Source organism: Drosophila grimshawi, unplaced genomic scaffold (genome assembly GCF_018153295.1).
Source record: "Drosophila grimshawi isolate 15287-2541.00 unplaced genomic scaffold, ASM1815329v1 contig_848, whole genome shotgun sequence".
NCBI classification, from domain to species: Eukaryota; Metazoa; Arthropoda; class Insecta; order Diptera; family Drosophilidae; genus Drosophila; species Drosophila grimshawi.
This window is the reverse complement of record NW_025063692.1, coordinates 17,783,408-17,805,178: the sequence shown is the minus strand read 5'-3', so window position 1 is coordinate 17,805,178 and position 21,771 is coordinate 17,783,408. Positions and strand designations below refer to the sequence as shown.

Here is a 21,771-nt window from a genome sequence, read left to right as displayed (position 1 = left end):
GTTGTTGTTGTTGTTGCTGTTCTAATTTTATTCAGCGTCGCGAGTAATTTTTTTTTTTTTATCATATCTAACTTGGCATTTAAATTGAATAATACAATTGTCACGGGACTTGTTTCTGATTGTTGTTGCGTTGTCGATACAATTGCATTAAATATATTTTTGTGCTTGATTTGAGCGTGTATGTTTCATCATTTATTATTCAGATTATAACTGAGAACAAGTTGTTGTCCACGCCCAACAGCGCAAATACAAGCAACCAAAACAAAACAAAACAGAACAAAAACAAATTCAAATCTATACGAAAAGAGAAGTGTGCTTGAGTGAAATTAAAAAAGCTTAGCATACTTTCAGGCATAGCTGAAATACTTGAGCAGAAAAAAGGCGTATCGTGCTTTCAGAGGCAATTGACTTTTGTTTACGTATTTCCATATATTATTATTTATCGTTTTTATTTAGCATTTACTCGAACACGGTTTCGATCGGTGTCTTGCTTGACGTTAAATAACGCGTGTTTATCAATAACCAAGAAATCCTTAACGTAAAGGAGGACTACATACCCAAACAGAGAGCGTCTTCCAATCATGGGCAACATACACACAACGGGCCCAAATGAGGCGTTAATTGTTTCAGGTGAGTTTTGCGATAAAACCCTTCAATTTCTCTACACATATAAATTCAAACACAATCATAAACATACACACGCTTTTCCTGTCCGCCCTTTAGTAGTAGAGCCAAATGGGTACATTATACACGCCATAAAGTAAAACTATTATTTGGAAGCACCAATAGCAATATTCGATGTACATATAGAACGATTGGCTGATTATCGATAAACTGCTTCGGGGATTTGTAGCTGTATCGAGGATGTGAATAAATAATTGCTGGTCATCTATGTGTAGTAGGCAACGAAATTCATATCATTAAACAAATACCACAATGCAATGTAAAATACACGGTTGCATCTCGTGCTTTATGTAATCGGGAGAGATCGATAACAATTGTAAATAACATAAGCTTAACATGAACATGCAATAAACTCATTCTTCTGTGGAGACCGTTTGAAGAGGGTGGCCAGATGAATAAAGAAATTTTCTGCCACAATTGTGACTAAAAAGAGTTTCCTTCCACAAAAGATGGCTTATTAATTAAACTCCTCAATATATATTATATATATATTTTTTTTATTCAATTTACTTTACATATAAAAAATGTATACATTTGTTATATAATAGATCTAGATTCTAGATCTTATTAGGTGTTTTTATCTGTGTCTCAAAATTATTATAAAAATATGTTTAAGACTAATTAAAGCATATTAACAAAATTTTGATCTAGATATCAAGGTGCTACTGAAATATATCATATATCATATATATTTAATTGATTTTTAATAAATGAAAGAAACACCTAAAGCTATTCCCAATTTTAACCAGTGCGGCCAGGCTTGCTTGTTTTGTTTTTGTTGTTTGTTTTGTAATGCGAGCATTGCGAGAAAAATGAGTCCCCTGCTGATGCATATTGCATATCTTATCCAACAACAATGACAGTTACAACCAGGCTGACAAAAGCATGATAAACAACAACAATAGCACCAGTATCAGTCAGAGCTTAAGCCTTTGCACATTGATAACCACTTGTGTGCACAACCCCCAAACATCTAAAGACCCCCCATGCCACCTCCCCCCCCCCCCCCCCCTCCCTGCAAATTCTGTGCGGCATACCCCACTCCTGCCTCGGTACAGCCAACAGCATCCATAACCAAGTTTTTCAGTTTCATGTTTTGACTATTTTATGGCTGGCGACGTCAAACCACCCCATTTAGCTTAGCTCTGTGCTTGCTGTCTGCCTCGTAAGTTTTTCAACCCTCGTTACTTGGGACTGGGTGAATGCACTCTGCGGTCGGTCAACCCCCAACTTGACGAAAAGGCAACCGGGTAGGGGGGCATCGCTCCTCGCTCCTCGCTCCTCGCTTCTTGCTCGTCGCTCATCGCTCGTTAGGCGATTTTATTTAATTAACTTGCTGAAGCAATTAACCGTCTTGGAGCACTTTTTCCTTGCACGCGCACTTCTGGTTACCCTTCCACTTAGCTCCAATCGGCCCTTATCAGGTCAGCCGCCTTCTCGCCGATCATAAAGGCCGCTGCATTTGTGTGTGCTGTGGGTGGCAATGGGATGATGCTGGTATCCACCACACGTAGCTTTCGCACGCCATGCACCTTGAGCTGCGGACTGACCACAGCACTGGGATCTGTGGCTGGACCCATGCGACAGGTGGCCACTTGGTGGTGCAGTGTGTACGACATGGTGCGAATCGAGCAGCGCCAGTAATCATCCGATCCAAAGCTGAACTCCTCACAGCCAGGCACTGGGCGATCGAGCAGTGTGGTACCAATTGCTTTTAGGGCGGGCATCTGGGCTATCCGTAGGGTCTCCTTGATGCCATCAAGCAGATACTCCACATCCTCCTCGTCGAGAAAGTACTTGGGATCTATTTTGGGCCAGGTGAAAGGATCGCGCTTGTGCAGCCAGAGGCGACCCACGGACTTGGGATGGAACTGCATTACAAGCACCGTGAAATGATCCTGCTGCGCCATTTGCAGCGGTCTGAACATAGTGTCATAAATCTCATCCCTAAAATTGGCGCCAAGCTTGAGAGCGGTACCATCATCGCTAGCCAAGCTGCCCGCTACCAGAATAAACTCCAGATCTGGCCAATCTCTCGGCAGCGTCGATCGTGGCGACTTCAGGAATGCTAACGCCTCCACGCCGCCAATAGAGCTGAGACGCGTTGCTCCATTGCCGGCCAAATAGAAGGAGAGTATATCTGGTAGGGTTATACGCGACGTAAAGATGGACTGGCCCGTTGTATTCGTGACAAAAGTGGGTCCAAAGTGGCACATGTGATCGTACAGGAGCTTACCCACCGGCAGCGCCTGTATCACGGGCAACCCGATGGCCTTCAGATTGTCCTCCGGTCCAATGCCCGACAGTATCAGCAACTGCGGCGAGTTGAAGGCGCCCGCCGACAGGATGACCTCCTTGTGGGCTATAAATCTGTATTTGGTCCGCTTGTAAACCAGTTCAATGCCCTTAGCTGATTTGCTGGTCTCGTCAAAAAGTACACGGGTCACCCGCGTAAATGGAAAGATATGCAGATTAGGTCGACGATTGCGCACGGGTTGAATGTAAGCGGAGAAGGCGCTGTGCCGGCGCCCATTAATTGTGGTGGCCTGCACATAGGAGACGCCCATCTGCGACTCCCCGTTGTAGTCGGTGTGCGGATGTCCAGCCTCCACTGAGGCAGCGACAAAGGCATGTGCCAACTGGGTGCGAAAACGCACATTCTCGACCCTGAGCGGACCGCTGTGATTGTGATACGGTGAGTGTTCCAATCCCTGTAGCTGGGCGGACTCGCTGCGTAGGAAGTAGGGTAGGACCTCGTTGTAGCTCCAGCCGTGATTGCCACGTTCCGCCCAGGCATCAAAGTCGCGACGATTGCCGCGATTGTATATCATGAAATTGATGGAACTAGTGCCGCCCAGGACTTTGCCACGCGGCAGGGCGCACTCCTGGTTGTGCATGCCGCGGCAGGCGAAACGCTGCGGCACTGAGCGATAGTTCCAGTTGGAGGCAGTCATCTGCATTGAGGGCGCCAGCAGGGGCATTAGATGCATGATGTCCTCCACACCGCCAGCTTCGATGAGCGCCACTCGCCATTGAGGATTCTCGGAGAGGCGAGCGGCCAGCGTGCAGCCAGCGGCACCAGCGCCGACCACAATGAAATCATAGCTGGCCAAATTCTGAGGCACTGCAACCAGACATAAATCAAATGCATTAAGTTAACAGAACTAAATCCGATTCAACTTACCACTTGGACGCACTGTCTGCTCTATGAGATTGCTCAGACCCAGCAGAGGCAGCTGGTCCAGCAGGCGAGTGTTTTGTGAACTGGCCACAGAGAGTGTTGTTATCAGCGTGAGAAGCAACATTTCACTGATTCCCAGTCCAAATGGGATTAGGTTTTATAAATCTGTCCACAATTCCAATTAGCGAGTTCATCAAGTGTCAGCTATGACTCAAGTGCACCTGAAAGTACTTTCACGTATATTCGGATACTCGGTTCGCATGCTTTTAAAAGGTATACAAAATATACATTTATTATGTATATAAATAACAGAGTGATGACTGTATCACAATCAAATGGGAATGTTGCAGTCGGGCGTAATCGACAGCGACATACTCTGTTACCAATAACCAATACCAGTTGATAACAGGTAATAAAGAACAAACATTTTTCTTACCATCGTTGAAGAAGGTATCAATAGTAATCTACCTGCCAAGTTTGCTAACTTTATCTCTTCAACTGTGGACGATATACGGAGGGGATGGATTGGATGTGATCCTAAAATGTATTTTCGCCTTTTAAAGGGCGCTACTAGTAATATAGAGCTTTAAAATGGTGTTCTCGATATGGTTTTATCGATTCTCACCATCTGGCATATCTCTTTTAAGGGCTGGAGTGGGCGTGGTCTGAACATGCATATATCAATCTTTGCCGGAGGTTACCAGCTTCCCTTCCAAGTCTGATGACTATCTTTAAAATTGTAAGAGCTATACGCTTTTATCGACTTACACTTTCAGAAATATTGCTTCTGGCGATATTCTTATCTATTTTTTATCGATACTTAAAGGCGGTTACCGGTAATTTGAAAAATCTTCAATTTAATTTATCTTCTTAACAAAATGCATTTAGTAGATATTTTATGCGAGTAAATATGCATACATAATATTGTTACAGGGTATGCGCAATCATAATATTCATAATGTTCATTGGTGCGGATTCGTTTCGCCTCGAAAACACTACCCAAAAGTCTAAAATTACTGCAGTCTATCGATTTAATACATTTTGGGTCACGCTGGAAACCCGTTAGACTGGTTCTCATTCTCATTCTCATTCTCGATCTCGTTCTTATGTTCTCATTGTCCATTCTCCTTTATCGATTCTCATTCGCATACGTCATGCTTTCGACTCGCATTTTATTGACCCATTTACAGTTTTGAGTCATGCCCCAGATTCAGATTCGGCTATAGGTCATTTGGAGCTCAGCTCCAATCGGCCCTTATCAGGTCAGCCGCCTTCTCGCCGATCATAAAGGCCGCTGCATTTGTGTGTGCTGTGGGTGGCAATGGGATGATGCTGGTATCCACCACACGTAGCTTTCGCACGCCATGCACCTTGAGCTGCGGACTGACTACAGCACTGGGATCTGTGGCTGGACCCATGCGGCAGGTGGCCACTTGGTGGTGCAGTGTGTACGACATGGTGCGAATCGAGCAGCGCCAGTAATCATCCGATCCAAAGCTGAACTCCTCACAGCCAGGCACTGGGCGATCGAGTAGTGTAGTACCAATTGCTTTTAGGGCGGGCATTTGAGTTATCCGGATGGCCTCCTTGATGCCATCGAGCAGCTCCTCCACATCTTGCTCGGCGGTAAGGTACTTGGGATCAATGCGCGGCCATTCCAACGGACTGCGATTGTGCAGCCAGAGGCGACCCACAGATTGTGGTTTGAACTGCATGATGAGGAAGGTGAAGTGATCTTTTTGGTGCCTGGCCAGCTTTCGATACATCTTCTCATAGATTTCTGGCTTAAAGTTGGCGCCACGCGTCAATGCAGTGCCTTCATCGCTGGCCAGGCTGCCAGCGACCTGAATAATCTCAATATCTGGCTGTTGGGGCGGTGTCTGAGCCGTTGGCACCTTGATGAAGGTGAGCGACTCCACGCCGCCGATGCTCGACAGCTGCGTGTCCGCGCGGCCCAGCAGAAAGTCCTTCATCATGGGCGCTGTGAACTTGGAAGTAAAGATGGACTGGTTCGTTGTATTCGTGACAAAGGTGGGTCCAAAGTGGCACATGTGATCGTACAGGAGTTTACCCACCGGCAGCGCCTGAATCACGGGCAACCCGATGGCCTTCAGATTGTCCTCCGGTCCAATGCCCGACAGCATCAGCAACTGCGGCGAGTTGAAGGCGCCCGCCGACAGGATGACCTCCTTACGTGCACGCACCTGATGCCGAACACCGGCGTGAATCAGCTCGATGCCATATGCGGAATTGGTAGTGTCATCAATGAGCACTTTGGTGACCCGCGCCATGGTTAGTATGTGCAGATTCTTGCGTCGCAAATTGCGCACTGGCTCAATGTAGGCGCGAAAAGCGCTCTGCCGACGACCCTTGAGCGTGTTCGCCTGCACATAGGAGACGCCCAGCTGGGACTCCCCGTTATAGTCGGTCCTAGAGTGACCCGCCTGCTGTGCAGCACGTACATACGCATGCACCAACTGGGTGCGATGGCGCACGTCCTCGACATTAAGTGGACCGCTGTGATTGTGATACGGTGAGTGTTTCAATCCCTGCAGCTGGGCGGACTCGCTGCGTAGGAAGTAGGGAAGGACCTCGTTGTAGCTCCAGCCGTAATTGCCACGTTCCGCCCAGGCATCAAAGTCGCGACGATTGCCGCGATTGTATATCATGAAATTGATGGAACTAGTGCCGCCAAGGACTTTGCCACGCGGCAGGGCGCACCGATTGCCGGGCATCCCGTGGCAGGCATGACGTTGTGGCTGCGATTGATAGTTCCAGTTGGAGGCGGTCAGCTGCAGACTGGGTGCCAGCACTGGCACCTGGTGCATAATATTCTCCACGCCGCCTGCCTCAATCAAATAAACATTCCAACTGGGATTCTCCGAGAGGCGAGCGGCAACAGTGCAGCCAGCGGCCCCGGCGCCCACCACAATGAAATCGTAGCTCGAACGTGGCACTGTCCGGGATTTCAGTTAATTTGAGATGTTGGCTGGATTGTTGTCGAACAGTAGATGCATCTACTTACGATCGGTGTAGAGCGGCAGGTTGATCACATTGCCCAGACCCAGTTGACGCAGCTGCTCCAGATTGGGCTGTTGGGCCATTGCCACGGCCATTGTCAGGGCCAAGACAAGTGGAAGTAGCTGTCCAAGTGAATGCTGCTGCTGCTGCTGCCTGTTCGTCGTCGTCATCGTTGAAGAACTGTTTGCTTGGCCAATTTTCTGCCGACTGAAATAGTTTCTCTTATCCATTTGAATTTTCTGTGCGCACAGTGGAACCAGTTCAATATAAATAGTTTGCTTACAATTTGCTTGACCTATTATCAGTCAATGGTTATATGTTTTTTTTGTTAGTTGGTTTTTGGTTTTATATTTGATATAATGGAACTTAAGAACAAACAAAAAACAATTTATGATAAAGTTTGCCTCGGTTTTATCTGGTGTTTGTGCCAATTTTGCTTTCCATACACAAGCCTGTAATGCATATCCATGCATGACTGATGACTTTATTACCATATTCCGTCTATTTTTGTACACCTTAAGGGTTCTTAATGTTCGCATTATGTCTGTTCTACTTTCCCTTTATATGTATATACACAGGTGGTTTTCTTTTAGGTTTCATACACATTTGTGTCACTGTGCAACACTGGCTTGTGGCACTTCTTTTATCTGGGTGCTGAGCTCAGTTTCCATTTGAGCTCAGCGTATTTTATTGCTTATTAGCGCTTCTCTGTTTTTTACATCTCTTCCCCTGCTATCCCCCTATACAAGTCTTGGCTTAGCACTTTTTTTGTTGCTTAGGTTATTGGCATTGCCGTGGTTTCCTGCCAACATCTTGTTATCTGGTTCTGGTTCTGAATCTGGTTCTGGTTCTGCTGCGTCTTGTGTTTCTCTCATTCTGGTTATTATTGCGGAGACTATAAAAAAAAAACAACAACTTTTGACACCGACTTGCCACATTCGACTCCATCGTGGATTTGGACGCTGATTCATCAGCTGCCTATCTAATAAGGCAACCCCATTGAGCTCTACTTGTATTATTTTTGTTGTCTTTCTCTTTTTGTTGTTTTTTTTATTCGTTTTTCCCCATGACAAAGTTGAAAGAAAACATAATTACGAGTCGGGAATGCATCATGCGCAATCAGAGCAGATTAAAAAGGATTTGGACTGACAGCCACCCTGTGCCAGCTTTTGTCAACATACGCCCCCTACCCTTCCCCCATCCCTACCCTACTCTTACCCCTCAATCCACACAGTCCGCTGGTTAGCAGCAAAAAACAACCCCCAAACATATTGAAATTAGGTATGCAATTGTGGCTCCATACACCTCCCTTCATCCCTCTCAATGGGCGACCACTTGCGAATCTGGCAATTGGGCCTGCCAGAGTTTTGGTCATTCAATCGTTTTATTCAGACAACCTGTCTGTTTATCTGTCTGTTTGTCTAGCTGGCTGTGCATCTCTAAAAGTACCTGCCGGTCCCATTGTGAATTCATGAATATTTGCTCCTTTGATAATGAAAATTCCGAACTTAGATGGAGGGGGCGCGAAGCGAAACGGATGCAGGATAACCACAGCCAAAATCCACACTCATACTTTGGCTACATGCAGGGAACGCATACCCAACTCGAGTAGGGTTTCATTGCACAGATTGACAGCATGTTGTTAACATGTCATGGAGTATTTATGTGTACTATGGATGCATAGAGTATTGAAATCGACTCTGAATATATTTCAAATTTGATTATTCATGGTCTTTGTTACGTTTAGTTATCTCTAAAAGACGCTCATTTAACTTTTGAAATCAAGTTTGCATATAATGGCATTTAATAGATACTCGCCATATTTTTGTCGCCAAGTGTAACTCACTTTACTAATGAGAGAATATATTTCTAAAATCAAGGGTTTTCTTTTCTCAGTTTCTCAGTATAACTTTCAGGGTCTTCATATATGGGTTTGTTTCTTACATTAGTATTTCAAAATTGCGCATATACAAAGTAATTAGTTTACTCTTGTTTTGTGTTAAGTTTTAACAATTGAATTACATATTTCAACTGAATCTAATTGAGTCACTATATTACATACATTTGTTATTTGTTTACAACAGTATTTGGGTATTTGGAAAACAGGCAAACAAAAGTTGTTAGCCGATAATCAAAAGCTTCTTTGAAGCTGTAGTTTGCTTCAAAAGTTTGCTGCATACTTTTAAGCGCAGCTCATGAAAGCAGCTTATGCTTAATTTATCTTGCTTGAGAATAAGTATGCATACATACATACTTAAATACATACATACTTACATACATACATACATAGTATATTATATAATTCAAAGTGCATTAAATACATATATGTTTGTATGTTAATTGTACTATCAAGGCAAATAAGAACTTGAACACCTCCCTGAGCATGCAAATCGATACATTAAAATAAAATGCATCAATTCTATTTTTACGATTAACACTCGACTAGAAAATACTTTATCGATCGATTTGAAATACTTATTGTTGGCATATGAATTGGACTTTGGTAAGGGGAAGTGTAAGGCTTAAGGCTAAACTTGAACTTATTTTGGTGTTTCATATTCAATGGGAGTCAATTATTTTTAATATATTCTCTTGATTGAATCCAATCAGATATGCTCGTTCGCTCAAATTGTTCATAATCAAAACACAATTTTGTCGCACTCAATAAAGTATTAAAATGAAGCCAAATTGTTTGGGTGCTGCTCGTAGATCGCTTCCGCAACAATAAAAGTCGAAAAACAGTCATTTATAAACCTAACCTAAGCAAAAAAAAAGAGAGGCTAAAACAATAGCCAAAAGCGAACAAAAAGGTGGCATTTGAATTGGGCGAAGTAGCAGACTTCATGGCTTCCAAATTAATGATGTTGTTGGTTTTATTGTTGCGGTTGTTGTTGTTGTTGTTGTTGGCACTGTTGCCGTTGCTGTTGATTAGCATGAAAATCGGTAAAGAGCAGTGAGTAAAGATGACAATAAAGAGAACGAGTATGAAGTAAATGAAAAGATGCAGACAAATGTGAGAAAAAAGAGAAAATATTTTTAATTTAATCTACAAATGAATACAGATAAATGTTAAGACAAAATACAGATGCAGGCTCACACACACACACACAGATACATATTAATCAATATTCATATTCACATTCGAATATTCATATGGTTTAAAGATTCAGTTGCTAAATGCTGAGATGAAGATGAAGAATTAAATATTTACACATAAGATATACAAATATATATAGATACAGATGGCTTGATCAATAAATAGAGCAAAAGAAGAAGAAATAAATGTAAAACGATATTTCAATGTCAATGACAATGTCAATGCCAATGTCAATGTCAATGTCATTTTCAATGCCAAAGTTCCGTACCGGGCTGTACCTAAAAATGGCAGACAAAAAACCCATTATCAAATGGTTTATCGCCATTCGCAGACCTTTGCCCGAATGAGAGAACCTGTTCGTGTATAAAATTATTGAGAACCAGTGCTCATAAATTTCTTAAAATATTTATTGTTGTCTTAGGCACTATCTTAAAATTAAAATTATAAATCAGTTCATTATGTAAAACAGATAGAGTTAAAATGCTGGCAAGAACTAACTAAAGCAACGTTCAGAGTTGGACAGACCACACTTGGCACACACTCCCCAACAAACTGGGACTAATTGAACGGGGCTTAAACCTGACGTGAAACTAATGTTAAACTAAAGAAAATCCATATTTGAAACTGGGGCTTATTTGATGAAGCCATAATCCTGCTTAATCATATCGGCTGCCTTCTCGGCAATCATGAAGACTGGCCCATTGGGATGTCCGGACATGATTTCGGGCATAATGCTGGCATCGGCCACACGCAGATTGCGTATGCCATGGACACGCAGACGGGCATCGACAACCGCAGCCCGATCCGACTTGGGCCCCATTTTGCTGGTGCCCGAGTAGTGATAGATGGTAAAGGTGAAGTGGCGCACATAGCAGGCCCAGTAGGCCCAGCTCTTATACGGATGCTGTTTGCATGTGGGTATCTTGCGCTCCCACAGCTGGGCATCGATGGCCTTCATTCCGCGCTGCTCCATCAGACTGATGGCCTTTAACAGGCCACGAACCGAGATGTCCACATCGTAGGGATGGGCAAAGTAATTGGCATGAATCAGCGGATACTTGAATGGATCGCTGCTCTTTAGCATGATGCGGCCGCGACTCTTTGGTCGCAATATCATTGGGAAGATCATAAATGCATTAAGCGACTTGTCTTCGATCTCGGCGAACAGTGAATCGTAAATGGATTTCTTTAGGCCAAAGGCACGTGAAATTGCTGGATTGGAGGACATGGAGCCGCCCACCAAAAAGAGCTCAATGTCTGGCCAGCCATCCTCATCGCGTTCATGATCCAGATCCCAAAATGCGATCGCCTCACATCCGCCGGGCGAACCATAAGGACCCTCCCTGCGATTGAATCGAGTTAGCCAGGTCGGGTTGGAAAAGTCCTCAAATTTCAGCGATGTTGCATTCGTTGTAAATGTCACCGCCGGCGCTGTATGATCCTGCAGATTGTATCCTACAGCCAGATCCACAATCGGCTTGATGCCCACCTCACGCAAATGTTTGGCGGGACCCACACCGGAGAGCATCAGCAGCTGTGGTGTATTGATGGAGCCAGCCGAGACGATCACCTCTTTGCGAGCCAGCACCTTCTTCATGTGTCCATCAGTCTGCACCATGATGCCATAGGCGGTCTTTGTCTGTGGATCGATGAGCACCTTGGTCACCAGAGCATTTTTCTTCACATGGAGATTGCTCCGCTTGCCCTTGAGTGGATAGAGATAGGCACGATTGGAGCTCCAGCGTGTAGAGTTGCGTGTGGTGGTGTGCAGGAAGGCGACACCGTTCTGAATGCGTCCATTGTAATCGCGATACTTTAAGCCATCCTGTTGGGCCGCATCGACAAAGGCCTCTGCAATTTTGGAGCGCCAGTTAACGTAGCTGATCTTTACTGGGCCATTACGTCCGACATAATCCTCCTCGGCATCTGGGACGCTGCTGCCCTCGTATTTCTTAAAATAGGGCCGCACATCTTTCCAGCTCCAGCCGGGATTACCCAATGCTTCCCAGCGATCGTAGTCACGACGATTGCCCCTTGTGTACATCATATAGTTGAGCACGGAGCTGCCGCCCATCACTTTACCACGCGGCCAATTGCAGCGATTATTGTTCATGGCGAGGCAAGCATGGTCCGAGGGCTGTGTGCGATACTTCCAGTTCATTTCGCCGAGCTGCAAAAAGTGAGCCACAATGGGCACATCCATGACCAGACGCTCCGGTCCGCCCGCCTCCAGCAGCAACACTTTCCATGCGGGATTTTCGGAGAGGCGAGCGGCCAAAGCACAGCCAGCGGTGCCGGCGCCGACAACAATAAAATCATATTCGCCCTCCATTTCTATGGTATTGTCAAAGTTCTCTAGGTCCACATCGGACTGACCACGTCGCAGGAAATTGATAGTCTCGAATATCACATTTTCGCTCTGGGCGATAACCATAGCCAGGCCTGTCAGGCCCAGCAGCAGCAGGCACAGCAGCCTTTGGTTTACATTTATTTTGGCCATGTTTAAGCACTTCACTTGTTTTCACTTTTTGTTGATAAATCAAAAAAAAAAAATAAAATAAAAATAAAATAATAGTTGCAGTTCTCTTGTAGATTCTTGAGTGTTGCTCAGAGTTCTAAGACGACGCTTGCGGGTTCGTCTCTTATAGTGCGTACTGTGCGCGCATGCGAGGCCCGTGCCTTTGGTTCGAACTCGTAACTGGTAATGCTGACTATCGCACTGTCCAAGTTCAATTTAATATTAAATACGAGCGTCGCCGTCTCGGCCGAATCGTGTTTTGTTGCCAATGTTTTCGGCTGTCGTTCGAACGGCAACGTTATCTTTGTTGTTGTTCTTGTTGTTGTTAACGTTGACTGCCAAGAATCTTCAGACTAGCAAACAACAGCAGCAGCAGCAACAGCAGCAGCAGTGGCATGACTATGGACACGTTCACAAAGCCAAATAGAAACCGAGACTTGAGCGAACGCACTCTGACATTGACTTGAGCTGATTGTTCACATGATCAACGAACGCAGTTCGATCATTGACCAAATTGCGGAAGCTACTTAAAACTGTGCAGCAAAATCAAGCCAAGCCAAGCTAAGGGAAATCAAGGGCCTAACTTCACTTTTGCTGCGACAGAGTGTCCCCCATTGCGTTCAACGCGGAAGGGCGTTCAACAATTCATTTTTATTAGCGAGAATATGTCAAACCATTGATGAGCACAACGCATAAATTGTCTGCAACAATCTCTGGGTTGATCGACAGCATTCACACCAACGTTCTTTGTCCCAAAGTGGCTATAAATTGCATTTAATTCATTCTTGAGCTGGCAAGGCCATTTTAGGGGAGGTAACAACACGTAAAATTTGCACAGCGATCGCACAGACGATCTTTTGCGCCTGTCCTTGTCTTCTGCATTTATTATATGCTGCTCATGCTTATACTTATACCTATTTTTATCCGATCTTCTGTCAGCAACTCCTGTATAACCATAAAAAACAAGACAGAATGTTGCAGTCGGGCGTAACCGACTGTGAAATACTTACCATAAGTAATACCCGCTGATAATAGGTTGCAAAGAACAGGGTGGGCTTAGTCAAGAAATACCGTCCAAGTTAACCTTTCAAATTGCGGTAGATAAAGGCTTCTGTCAATTTTGGAGGCGGGAGTGGGTGTGGCCGAACAAAATTGTTGGAACATTTTCCCAGTAACGTTCCTTCTAAGTTTGGTAACAGTAGCTCTTAAGCTCTGGAAGATATAGGCTTTTGGTGGCGTTAATAGGCGTGGCCAAAAAAAATGTTGAAGGACGATATTAGTAATCTACAATCCAAGTTGTTGAGGTGGGCGTGGCATAAGTCAATCTTTGAAGGACATCGCCAACAACCTACAAACCAAATTTGGTGACTATAGTTTTAAAATTGTGGGAGATATGTGGCCCCCTGGTGGACGTAGCACTCCAATTTGTATATTTTGTCTGTCCGGGGCACAGACCAATATATGTTCCAAGTTTCAAGTCTCCGTCAAGTCTCCACCAAGTCCGCATGACGGACATTGCACAAAACCAATATACTATGATACCTTCCCTATCAAACCATATAAATTAAAAAAATTTAAACATTCAACAAAAAAAACACGTATACAAGGGATAATGAGAATTTGTTGTCTTCACATTGTAGAGAGGTTGAGAAGACCACTCATCATTGTAATTTATACAATTATCTGACTGCAGCTTGGTAACAAGATCACCAATCGATCTTCTTCTTGCTGTTATTTGTTGTTATTGAGACAATTTAAATGACTTTTTCGCTAGACGTAGTTGTGATCCTGCTTGATCATATCGGCTGCCTTCTCGGCTATCATAAAGATCGGGCCATTGGGATGGCCCGCAACCAGATAAGGCATAATGCTGGCATCCACCACACGAAGATTGCGAATGCCATGGACACGCAATCGAGCATCCACAACGGCACTGGGATCGCTCTGGGGTCCCATTTTAGCCGTGCCCGAATAATGATAAATCGTAAAGGTGAAGTGGCGTGCATAACACGCCCAATAGGCGCTGGTCTGGCGTCCATGTTGTCGGCAGGCGGGCAGCTGCTTATCCAACAGACGGGCATTAATGGCCTGAAAGGCCGGCTGGTCCAATAGGCTGACCGCTTGCTGGATGCCGCGCACTGCGATATTGAGATCATAGGGATCCGCAAAGTAATTGGCGTAGATCAATGGATGCAGCTGTGGATTGCTACTGCGCAGCTTGATGCGACCGCGGCTCTTCGGTCGCAATATCATCGGAAGGATCATGAATGCATTTGATTGCTGACGGCTCTCTTCACCAAACATCTGTTCATAGATGTCCGTTCGAATGCCAAAGGTCAGTTTTAGTACATCATTTAAATGGATGGCACCGCCAACACTTATGAGCTCTACATCCGGCCAGTCCTTGGTACGCTCATTGCCATCCAGTGCATAAAAGGAAAGGGCCTCCACGCCGCCCGGAATACGCATCGGTCCCTGGCCACGCAGAAAGCTACCCACCGCTTCCGTGGTGAGCATTAGACTTGGTTTCAGTGAACTGCTATTGCACAAAATGGTTATTCCCGGCGCCAAATGATCCTGCAGATTAAAGCCCACAGCCAGATCCGCAATGGGCTTGATGCCCACCTCACGCAAATGCTTGGCGGGACCCACACCGGAGAGCATCAGCAGCTGTGGTGTGTTGATGGCTCCAGCCGAAAGGATTACTTCCTTGCGGGCGAGCACCTTCTTCATGCGTCCATCAATCTGCACCATGATGCCATAGGCGGTCTTTGTCTGTGGATCGATGAGCACCTTGGTCACCAGAGCATTCTTCTTCACATGGAGATTGCTCCGCTTGCCCTTAAGTGGATAGAGATAGGCACGGTTGGAGCTCCAGCGTGTCCCGTTGCCAATGGTGGTCTGCAGATAGGAGACGCTCAGCTGCGACTCGCCATTGTAGTCGCCGCGTGGCAGACCCGACTGCTGCGAGGCCTCCACAAAGGCATCGGCACTAGGAGTTCGATATGACGAATAGCTAATCTTCACCGGACCCCGGCGGCCAGGGCGTGCATATCCTGTGTCCGCGTCCGGTATGAGAGAGCCTTCGTATTTGCGAAAATAAGGCAAGACTTCGTCGTAGCTCCAGCCGGGATTGCCCAGACGCGACCACTGATCGTAATCCTTTCGATTCGCCCGCGTATACATCATGTAGTTTAGGACGGAGCTGCCGCCCATCACTTTGCCTCGCGGCCAGTTGCATCGATTGTCTTTCATGGCTAGGCAGTAGTTGTTGGAGGGCTGGGTGCGATATTTCCAGTTCATCTCGCCCAGCTGCAGAAAGTGTGCTATAATGGGCACGTCCATGGCGTAGCTCTCCGGACCGCCAGCCTCCAGCAGTAAAACTTTCCATTTGGGATTCTCGGATAGACGTGCGGCTAAAGCACAGCCAGCGGTGCCGGCGCCGACAACAATAAAATCATATTCGCTAAGCAGACTAACGCGATCATCCACCGATTCTAGATTCATTTGACGCTGGCCACGTGCTAGCATTTCCATGATATCAAAGATGCCATTGTCGGTATAGCTCTGGCCAAGCGCGTCACTGAAGCACAGTGCCAGAGTGCACAACAGTATCAATTGCATTTCCACTGATCGATTCGACAGTACGTTCCAGACAGATTGGCAGACAGTAGGCAACTGATTTCTTTATTTATTGTAAGTGGGATACTCGTTGAGTTCTGCTTACATGTGCCAGTCGATTACTCAATAAATAACTAACTTAAAGCAAAGATGAGCTAAACTTTAAAACTAGACCGTAAAAGGTTATAAACCAAATGGAGATGCATGCATTTGAGATAGAGAAAACGCAACAATAAAACATGGTTTTTCTCAAACTGTAGGTCCAAAGATCTCTCGGAATTTTTCTAAAACCCGTGCTTAACTCAAATTGTCTGCAATCAGCTTAATGGTTCAGTAAATTTATATAGCACCTCCCTTGCCTTGACTGATAAGGGTCATCAGATTGTGTGAATTCGTTAGAATGCTTGAACATTTTATTGTTTCCATTTGCATGTGAATTAGTAAGCAACAGATATGCCACACCAAAAACAATCACAACAACAATAGCAATGCCAATTCTTTGTCATCGTCCCAAGTCATAAACTGTCCGGCAGTTTTCGAGTATAGCTTTATAGAAATTGTATTTTAAAGTTAATTACAGATATGAAATATTCAGAAAATGGATAGCTCAAAGTTGAAATGGGATGGGATACAATTAAACAACCACGAGCTTACAATTATTTTTACATTGATTGTTCGATTAACCAATTATATATTTACTAATTATACAGACAAATTATATAAAATGTCATTATTCTAAAATACTGAATAGAAGAAAAGTTGCAGTAAAAAAAATTTTTTAAGTAGACATGTTCAAGTTAACAGCTTGAAAAAATTTGTGTTAGAGCTGAAGATATGCAACCGCCAAAAGCAGCAGAAATATAACCACAAGCTTGAGCATGTGTCAAGAACCAGATTAACTTGATTTGAGCAGTAAAGTTTTGGGGGTATTTTTATTTTTTATTTGAATGATATAATCTTCTTTGGCTTAGTGATAGAATTGTAATGGAAGTTCTCCACAAAGTCAGTAGGGGCGGGAGTGGCTAAGGCTAGACAAGAACCGCTGACACTCAAGCGGCGGGTTTTGAGTCAAGGTTGGCGCCGTTGCTAGTTGGTGAATTACACAATAGTTGGCAAAGCTGCAGCGCGTCTAACGGCAATTAGAGGTTTCAGTTTGTTGTTGATTGTTTTATTTTGTTTTTTTTTTTGGCAATTTGCTGTTAAGTCAAGAATTTTGTTAGCTGTTGACTTTGGCCGACTTTCAAACCGTCAAAACTGCGGTCAAATACGCTTATATGGATTATAAATTTTTTTTTTTGTTTTATCTGTCTTTGAATTTGGTTCTAAATTTCAGTTTTTTGCATTGACTTTAACCGCATTTTGCGGGTGTGTCGCGATGCAGCTTTTCATCTTTTCGTATGTGGCTGCAATATTCTGTCTTAATCAAGCAATGAGCTCATGTTGATTCAGCTGAAGTCTGAGTGTCACGACGGTGATGCTGCGATTGTCTACTCTGATAATGACTGACGGTTTTTAAAGTTCCCCCATCATGCTCTCCACTTGCCATTAAAATGTTGTTGTTTTGGTGACAGTCCGCAGAATTCTGGCTTATGTGCTCAAGCGAGACTCGTTTTTAGACTGTGCCTTTTTTATCGATCACAATTTACATATTATACTATACTTAACTGCACTCTTCCAGGATGTTACCCTATAAATAAAAACGTTTGGAAATCAGATATTCTTAATTGTTCCACATATGACTATTAATATAAAATCTTTATCTATTCTGGTTCTCGTCAACCATGAAAACTTTCAATAATAAACAGAGAGACTTTTTTAATATATATATAATTGTCAGAGCTTTGAAAACGCATTTGTGAAGATGAAAAAAACTGAAAGTTTTATTACGATTGGATTGTTACCACCCGAGTTTTTCGAGACTGATTCCTTTAAGGTTAACCATTTGTTAAGTATCTAAGAACATAAAGAACACTTCACATAGCCTCTCCCAGTGAATCACTGACTTGGTTTTTTTATGCAGATCATGTAAACGCATTTGAATGACTGTACTTAATTAAGCTGTTCCAAGTTTATTGTACAACTAAAATAGTTTATTAATGCAAAATTTGTAGCAATTTAATACAAATGTCTTGTGAATTACAAGTAGCTGAATGTATGACATTGCCCTTGAGTGTATTGGCAATTCGTATTGTTCAAACTCGGGCATATTGTTTTGCTACATTTATCCATTTATAGACACTAGTTAATATTTATTTTGCATACAGTTAAATCATATGCAGAAGTTTCGTTAAGACAAGTTGCGCCCCTTTCAATGACTAAACACAAAAAATCCATAAAAAAAAAAACAAACAAAACATGAAAAGCGTTTTTTGCAGCGGTAACTGGTCAATACAAATCTTCTAAAAAAAAAAAATGAAACTCAAGGTTGCCAGACAAACACACCAGCGAAGGCGCAAAGAAACCAAAAAACTAGCAATCAAGCGCAGACTGCAACGTTAGAATTGGTATTAAGTAGCAAGAAACTCGTTGCTTTGTACCGCATTTTTGGGTATTAACCATTGCTTTTTATTAAATGAATAAAATATTTTCGCTTTTAATGAAGCTCCAAGCAAACATTACATTTGCATTTTGTTGCATTTTAAACTTTAAATGTGATTTGGTAACAAGAATGCTACGCTTGATTTGTTAACAAGACAAGTTTCCATATCATTGTGTAAAAAAAAAAAAATGGGATAAATATAATTTATTCAATATAATATTATCTGCTTAACACTTATGTCACTTATTTCATTGGGCTTATCAGAGCTTTGTCTCTATCTTGCTTTGACAGCTGTCTTTGTGTACTTCCTTCCGTCTTATTCTTCCGCCGTGACAGCGTTTGAACTCATTGTAAATACATCCACGCAAAAATATTTCTGATCGTATTTTGTTTTGAGTATCATTAAGTTGAAATACCAAATAATTGCACACTTTAAAGTGCTTTAGAGCTGAGCGCAAACAAAAGTGCCACAGCAAAATAATTATGAGCTCCAGTCGTTTGAGCGACAATTGACGGACAATCGATGATTGTCTGAGTTCCAATATTAACATTGTTCACCTGCTTACCAATTATGCGTACAATGGTCATTCGAAAATAACAAAAATATTTTCGAATTGAAGTCCAAATGTTATTCAACCCTAAATTGATGGGCTAGTGTATCGAACGCGCTGCGTCATCGGACGGACAATCGATAAGCCGATTGTCGGATTTGTTATGTTACCGTTGGAATCAATTGAATTATCAGTTACAATCCGATAAGTTAGTTACACCCATTGAAAAATTTCGATGAAAAAAATTACCTTGTCTGTTCTACACATACTATATGATAATGTGTAACCTTTAACACGATACGATGAAAACTACTTAGGTACAGGGTCAGATGTTTAAATTGGGACCGGTTAATCGTTAAGTATTTCCGTCTATCTCAATCATTAATAACAATTTTAAATGTGACGTTGTAATTTTCCAAAGCAACGCCAATAATTAATCTTTTGTTCTCTCTCTCTCTCTTTATCTTTTACAGGTGAGCAGAAAACACGAAGTCAACCTGGGGGGCAAAGCGTACGTGGTAAAAACTTCTTAGCCCTGAGATTCTTAATATTTTATTTGTTTTATTGGGTTTAGCTTAAGATCAAGTTCATTGGGTCTGGGTCAACTGGGTGGTTGACTTCGTGACTCGCCAGTTGTCTAACGGATTCGCGTGGAAATGTTAATTGAAAATCATATCAGACTATAACAAGTTTATTAACCTCTAAGTGGAACATAACGACGCATGGGCGCACGAATTCGGAAGTTCAGCCATTCGAAATAACAACAACAAAAAACCAAGATGGAACTTGCGAAGCAGCTGCAGATGTATGCAGATGATTTTACTTCCGTCAGCCATTGACCTAGTTGATGGTTCGCTTTAGCTTTGCTTTGCATTGCCATCATATTTTATATATATTTTTCATACTTAGATCAGCGAAGGGCAACTTGTGCTGACCACAACCAGAAGCCAAGCAGCTGCAGAAGCATCAGAAGCAGCTAGATAGCTTTTAATATATTGCAGTCAAGTTTTGTCTGGGGGCGTATACGTAACGCACAAACAAAGTAGTTAGTTGGCCATAGTTTAAGTTCAAATAGTTTCGAAGTGAGTTGTACTGGTTTCTCAAGAATTTTAATATATACACATACCAGCCAGCATACCAAGTCTATCTTGCATAAATGATGCTGATCGTGAGAAGACGTCACGCCTTCTACTCAATGTTTATTTTGTGAACCTAAACAAACAAGTAAAAATGCTCTTCTTGACCAAATATAAAACAATATTTGACTGATTGATAATCTGTATTTAGCTTTAGCCGCAAAGGCAATCAATTCAATGTGTTTTCTGTGTGCAATGTCTGAACTCATTTAAATTTGCTGAAATGGGTATAATGAAGTTATGCAAAAGTATGTAAAATGCAGAAGAAAGCATCTTCGATTTCATAAAGTATATATTCTTAACAGGCATCAATCGCCAAGTCGATTTCGCCTTGTTCGCTTTCCTATATCACGCAAAGATCAATTTATAGTCTATCGATAACTTTCTCTATTTCCCCAAAATCGAAACGATTCGATTACCGATATGAATAAACTGTATGAACATGTCCCAATTAGTGGTAAATTAGAAACTTTTTGCTGCCTGCTTTTAGGCAGTTCGCATAAATGATTGCTTCAGCTCAGCTTATTATTATGTGATTAATTTAATAAAAAAAACACTGACTAACGGCCTGTTTACACACTCTGCCATATACAATATGCAATATGCGCTTACTCACGCTGGCAAGGTTGATACCTGGTAACTCACCATTTGATAACATATTATTACTTAAAACGAGTCGACAAATCATTGCTGCGGCTGCATTTTTAATGCATGTAAAAGGCAATAAAAATATGAAATTAAAAGGAGAAGTAAATAGGTTCGGAAATGGAATATCCTCAGAGAGGGTACATTTCTTTATCTGCAACTTTGCTTAGAGAATTGCGGGCTGAAAAACGGTATAAGCTCTACACTGCGAGAAATGATTCGTCTCAATGGCATTCTCGCGCAACTATTCTGGAGCTCATAACTAGTCTCGAAGTCCCATTAAAACGGTACTTACATGAATATATATATAGATATAATACAATAAAACAAAATAATTAACTTAAGTATACATATTCATATACATACATTTAATAGAGATAATAATTATTTATTTATTTGGTTCCATTATAAATTGCATATGTGCAAAATTTGCCATTCAAATTTATTCGCTAGAGTGAAGAGTCTCTGCGCAGAGCGCTGCCACGTCTCTCTGGCATCTGGCATCTGGCAGTTGTTTATACGAATCTGGCAGCACTTTTGGCGAATATTCGCTGACGTTGCCAGCGTGTGTAAATCCACCTTCACTTTAACTATATATTTGACATTTAAAAGAAGGTATTAAGCTTTCATTAAAGCAAAGATCCTAAAAATAAGAGGAGTAAAAATACAAAAATTAAATGAATTAAAAATAATAATCAACTTCAATTTTATATAATTAAATGAGTATCGATTAGTCGAGCATTCTCAATCTAATCAATCTCAATTATTTTTAATCAAA

At 42.6% G+C, this 21,771-nt stretch overlaps 4 protein-coding genes across 7 annotated transcripts in view; 1 reads left to right on the top strand and 3 right to left on the bottom strand.

The window, feature by feature from the left end:
• LOC6565258 (flotillin-2) overlaps window positions 1-21,771 on the top strand; it is a 92,938-nt gene that overhangs the window by 860 nt on the left and 70,307 nt on the right. For all 4 annotated transcript variants that reach the window (XM_032738022.2, XM_032738025.2, XM_032738024.2 and 1 more), the window contains exon 2: window positions 457-630. In XM_032738022.2, the coding sequence (XP_032593913.1) occupies window positions 582-630 (49 nt within the window). In that variant the 5' untranslated portion in view covers window positions 457-581. The remainder of the gene's footprint in view (window positions 1-456; window positions 631-21,771) is intronic.
• Window positions 2,005-4,042, bottom strand: LOC6564811 (glucose dehydrogenase [FAD, quinone]). Its single transcript, XM_001991582.2, has 2 exons — window positions 3,869-4,042; window positions 2,005-3,808 (listed from the first exon to the last, which is right to left on the bottom strand). The coding sequence occupies exons 1-2, from the start codon at window positions 3,987-3,989 to the stop codon at window positions 2,085-2,087; spliced, it is 1,845 nt and encodes a 614-aa protein (XP_001991618.1). The 5' UTR covers window positions 3,990-4,042; the 3' UTR covers window positions 2,005-2,084.
• On the bottom strand, window positions 4,739-7,032 carry LOC6564812 (glucose dehydrogenase [FAD, quinone]). The gene is made up of 2 exons (XM_001991583.2): window positions 6,891-7,032; window positions 4,739-6,821 (listed from the first exon to the last, which is right to left on the bottom strand). Exons 1-2 carry the CDS (start codon window positions 6,979-6,981, stop codon window positions 5,104-5,106), a joined length of 1,809 nt encoding a protein of 602 aa, XP_001991619.2. The 5' UTR covers window positions 6,982-7,032; the 3' UTR covers window positions 4,739-5,103.
• On the bottom strand, window positions 10,400-16,159 carry LOC6564813 (glucose dehydrogenase [FAD, quinone]). Its single transcript, XM_001991584.3, has 2 exons — window positions 15,343-16,159; window positions 10,400-11,688 (listed from the first exon to the last, which is right to left on the bottom strand). Exons 1-2 carry the CDS (start codon window positions 16,123-16,125, stop codon window positions 10,615-10,617), a joined length of 1,857 nt encoding a protein of 618 aa, XP_001991620.2. The 5' UTR covers window positions 16,126-16,159; the 3' UTR covers window positions 10,400-10,614.

Coding starts and splice junctions, on each gene's coding strand:
- LOC6564811 (XM_001991582.2), bottom strand. CDS start 3,989: ATGTTGCTTCTCACGCTGATAACAACACTCTCTGTGGCCAGTTCACAA. Junction 3,809..3,868: donor GCAGACAGTGCGTCCAAGTG/GTAAGTTGAATC, acceptor GTCTGGTTGCAG/TGCCTCAGAATTTGGCCAGC.
- LOC6564813 (XM_001991584.3), bottom strand. CDS start 16,125: ATGCAATTGATACTGTTGTGCACTCTGGCACTGTGCTTCAGTGACGCG. Junction 11,689..15,342: donor CCTATCTCTATCCACTTAAG/GGCAAGCGGAGC, acceptor TATCCACTCAAG/GGCAAGCGGAGCAATCTCCA.
- LOC6564812 (XM_001991583.2), bottom strand. CDS start 6,981: ATGGCCGTGGCAATGGCCCAACAGCCCAATCTGGAGCAGCTGCGTCAA. Junction 6,822..6,890: donor CCTGCCGCTCTACACCGATC/GTAAGTAGATGC, acceptor AATCCCGGACAG/TGCCACGTTCGAGCTACGAT.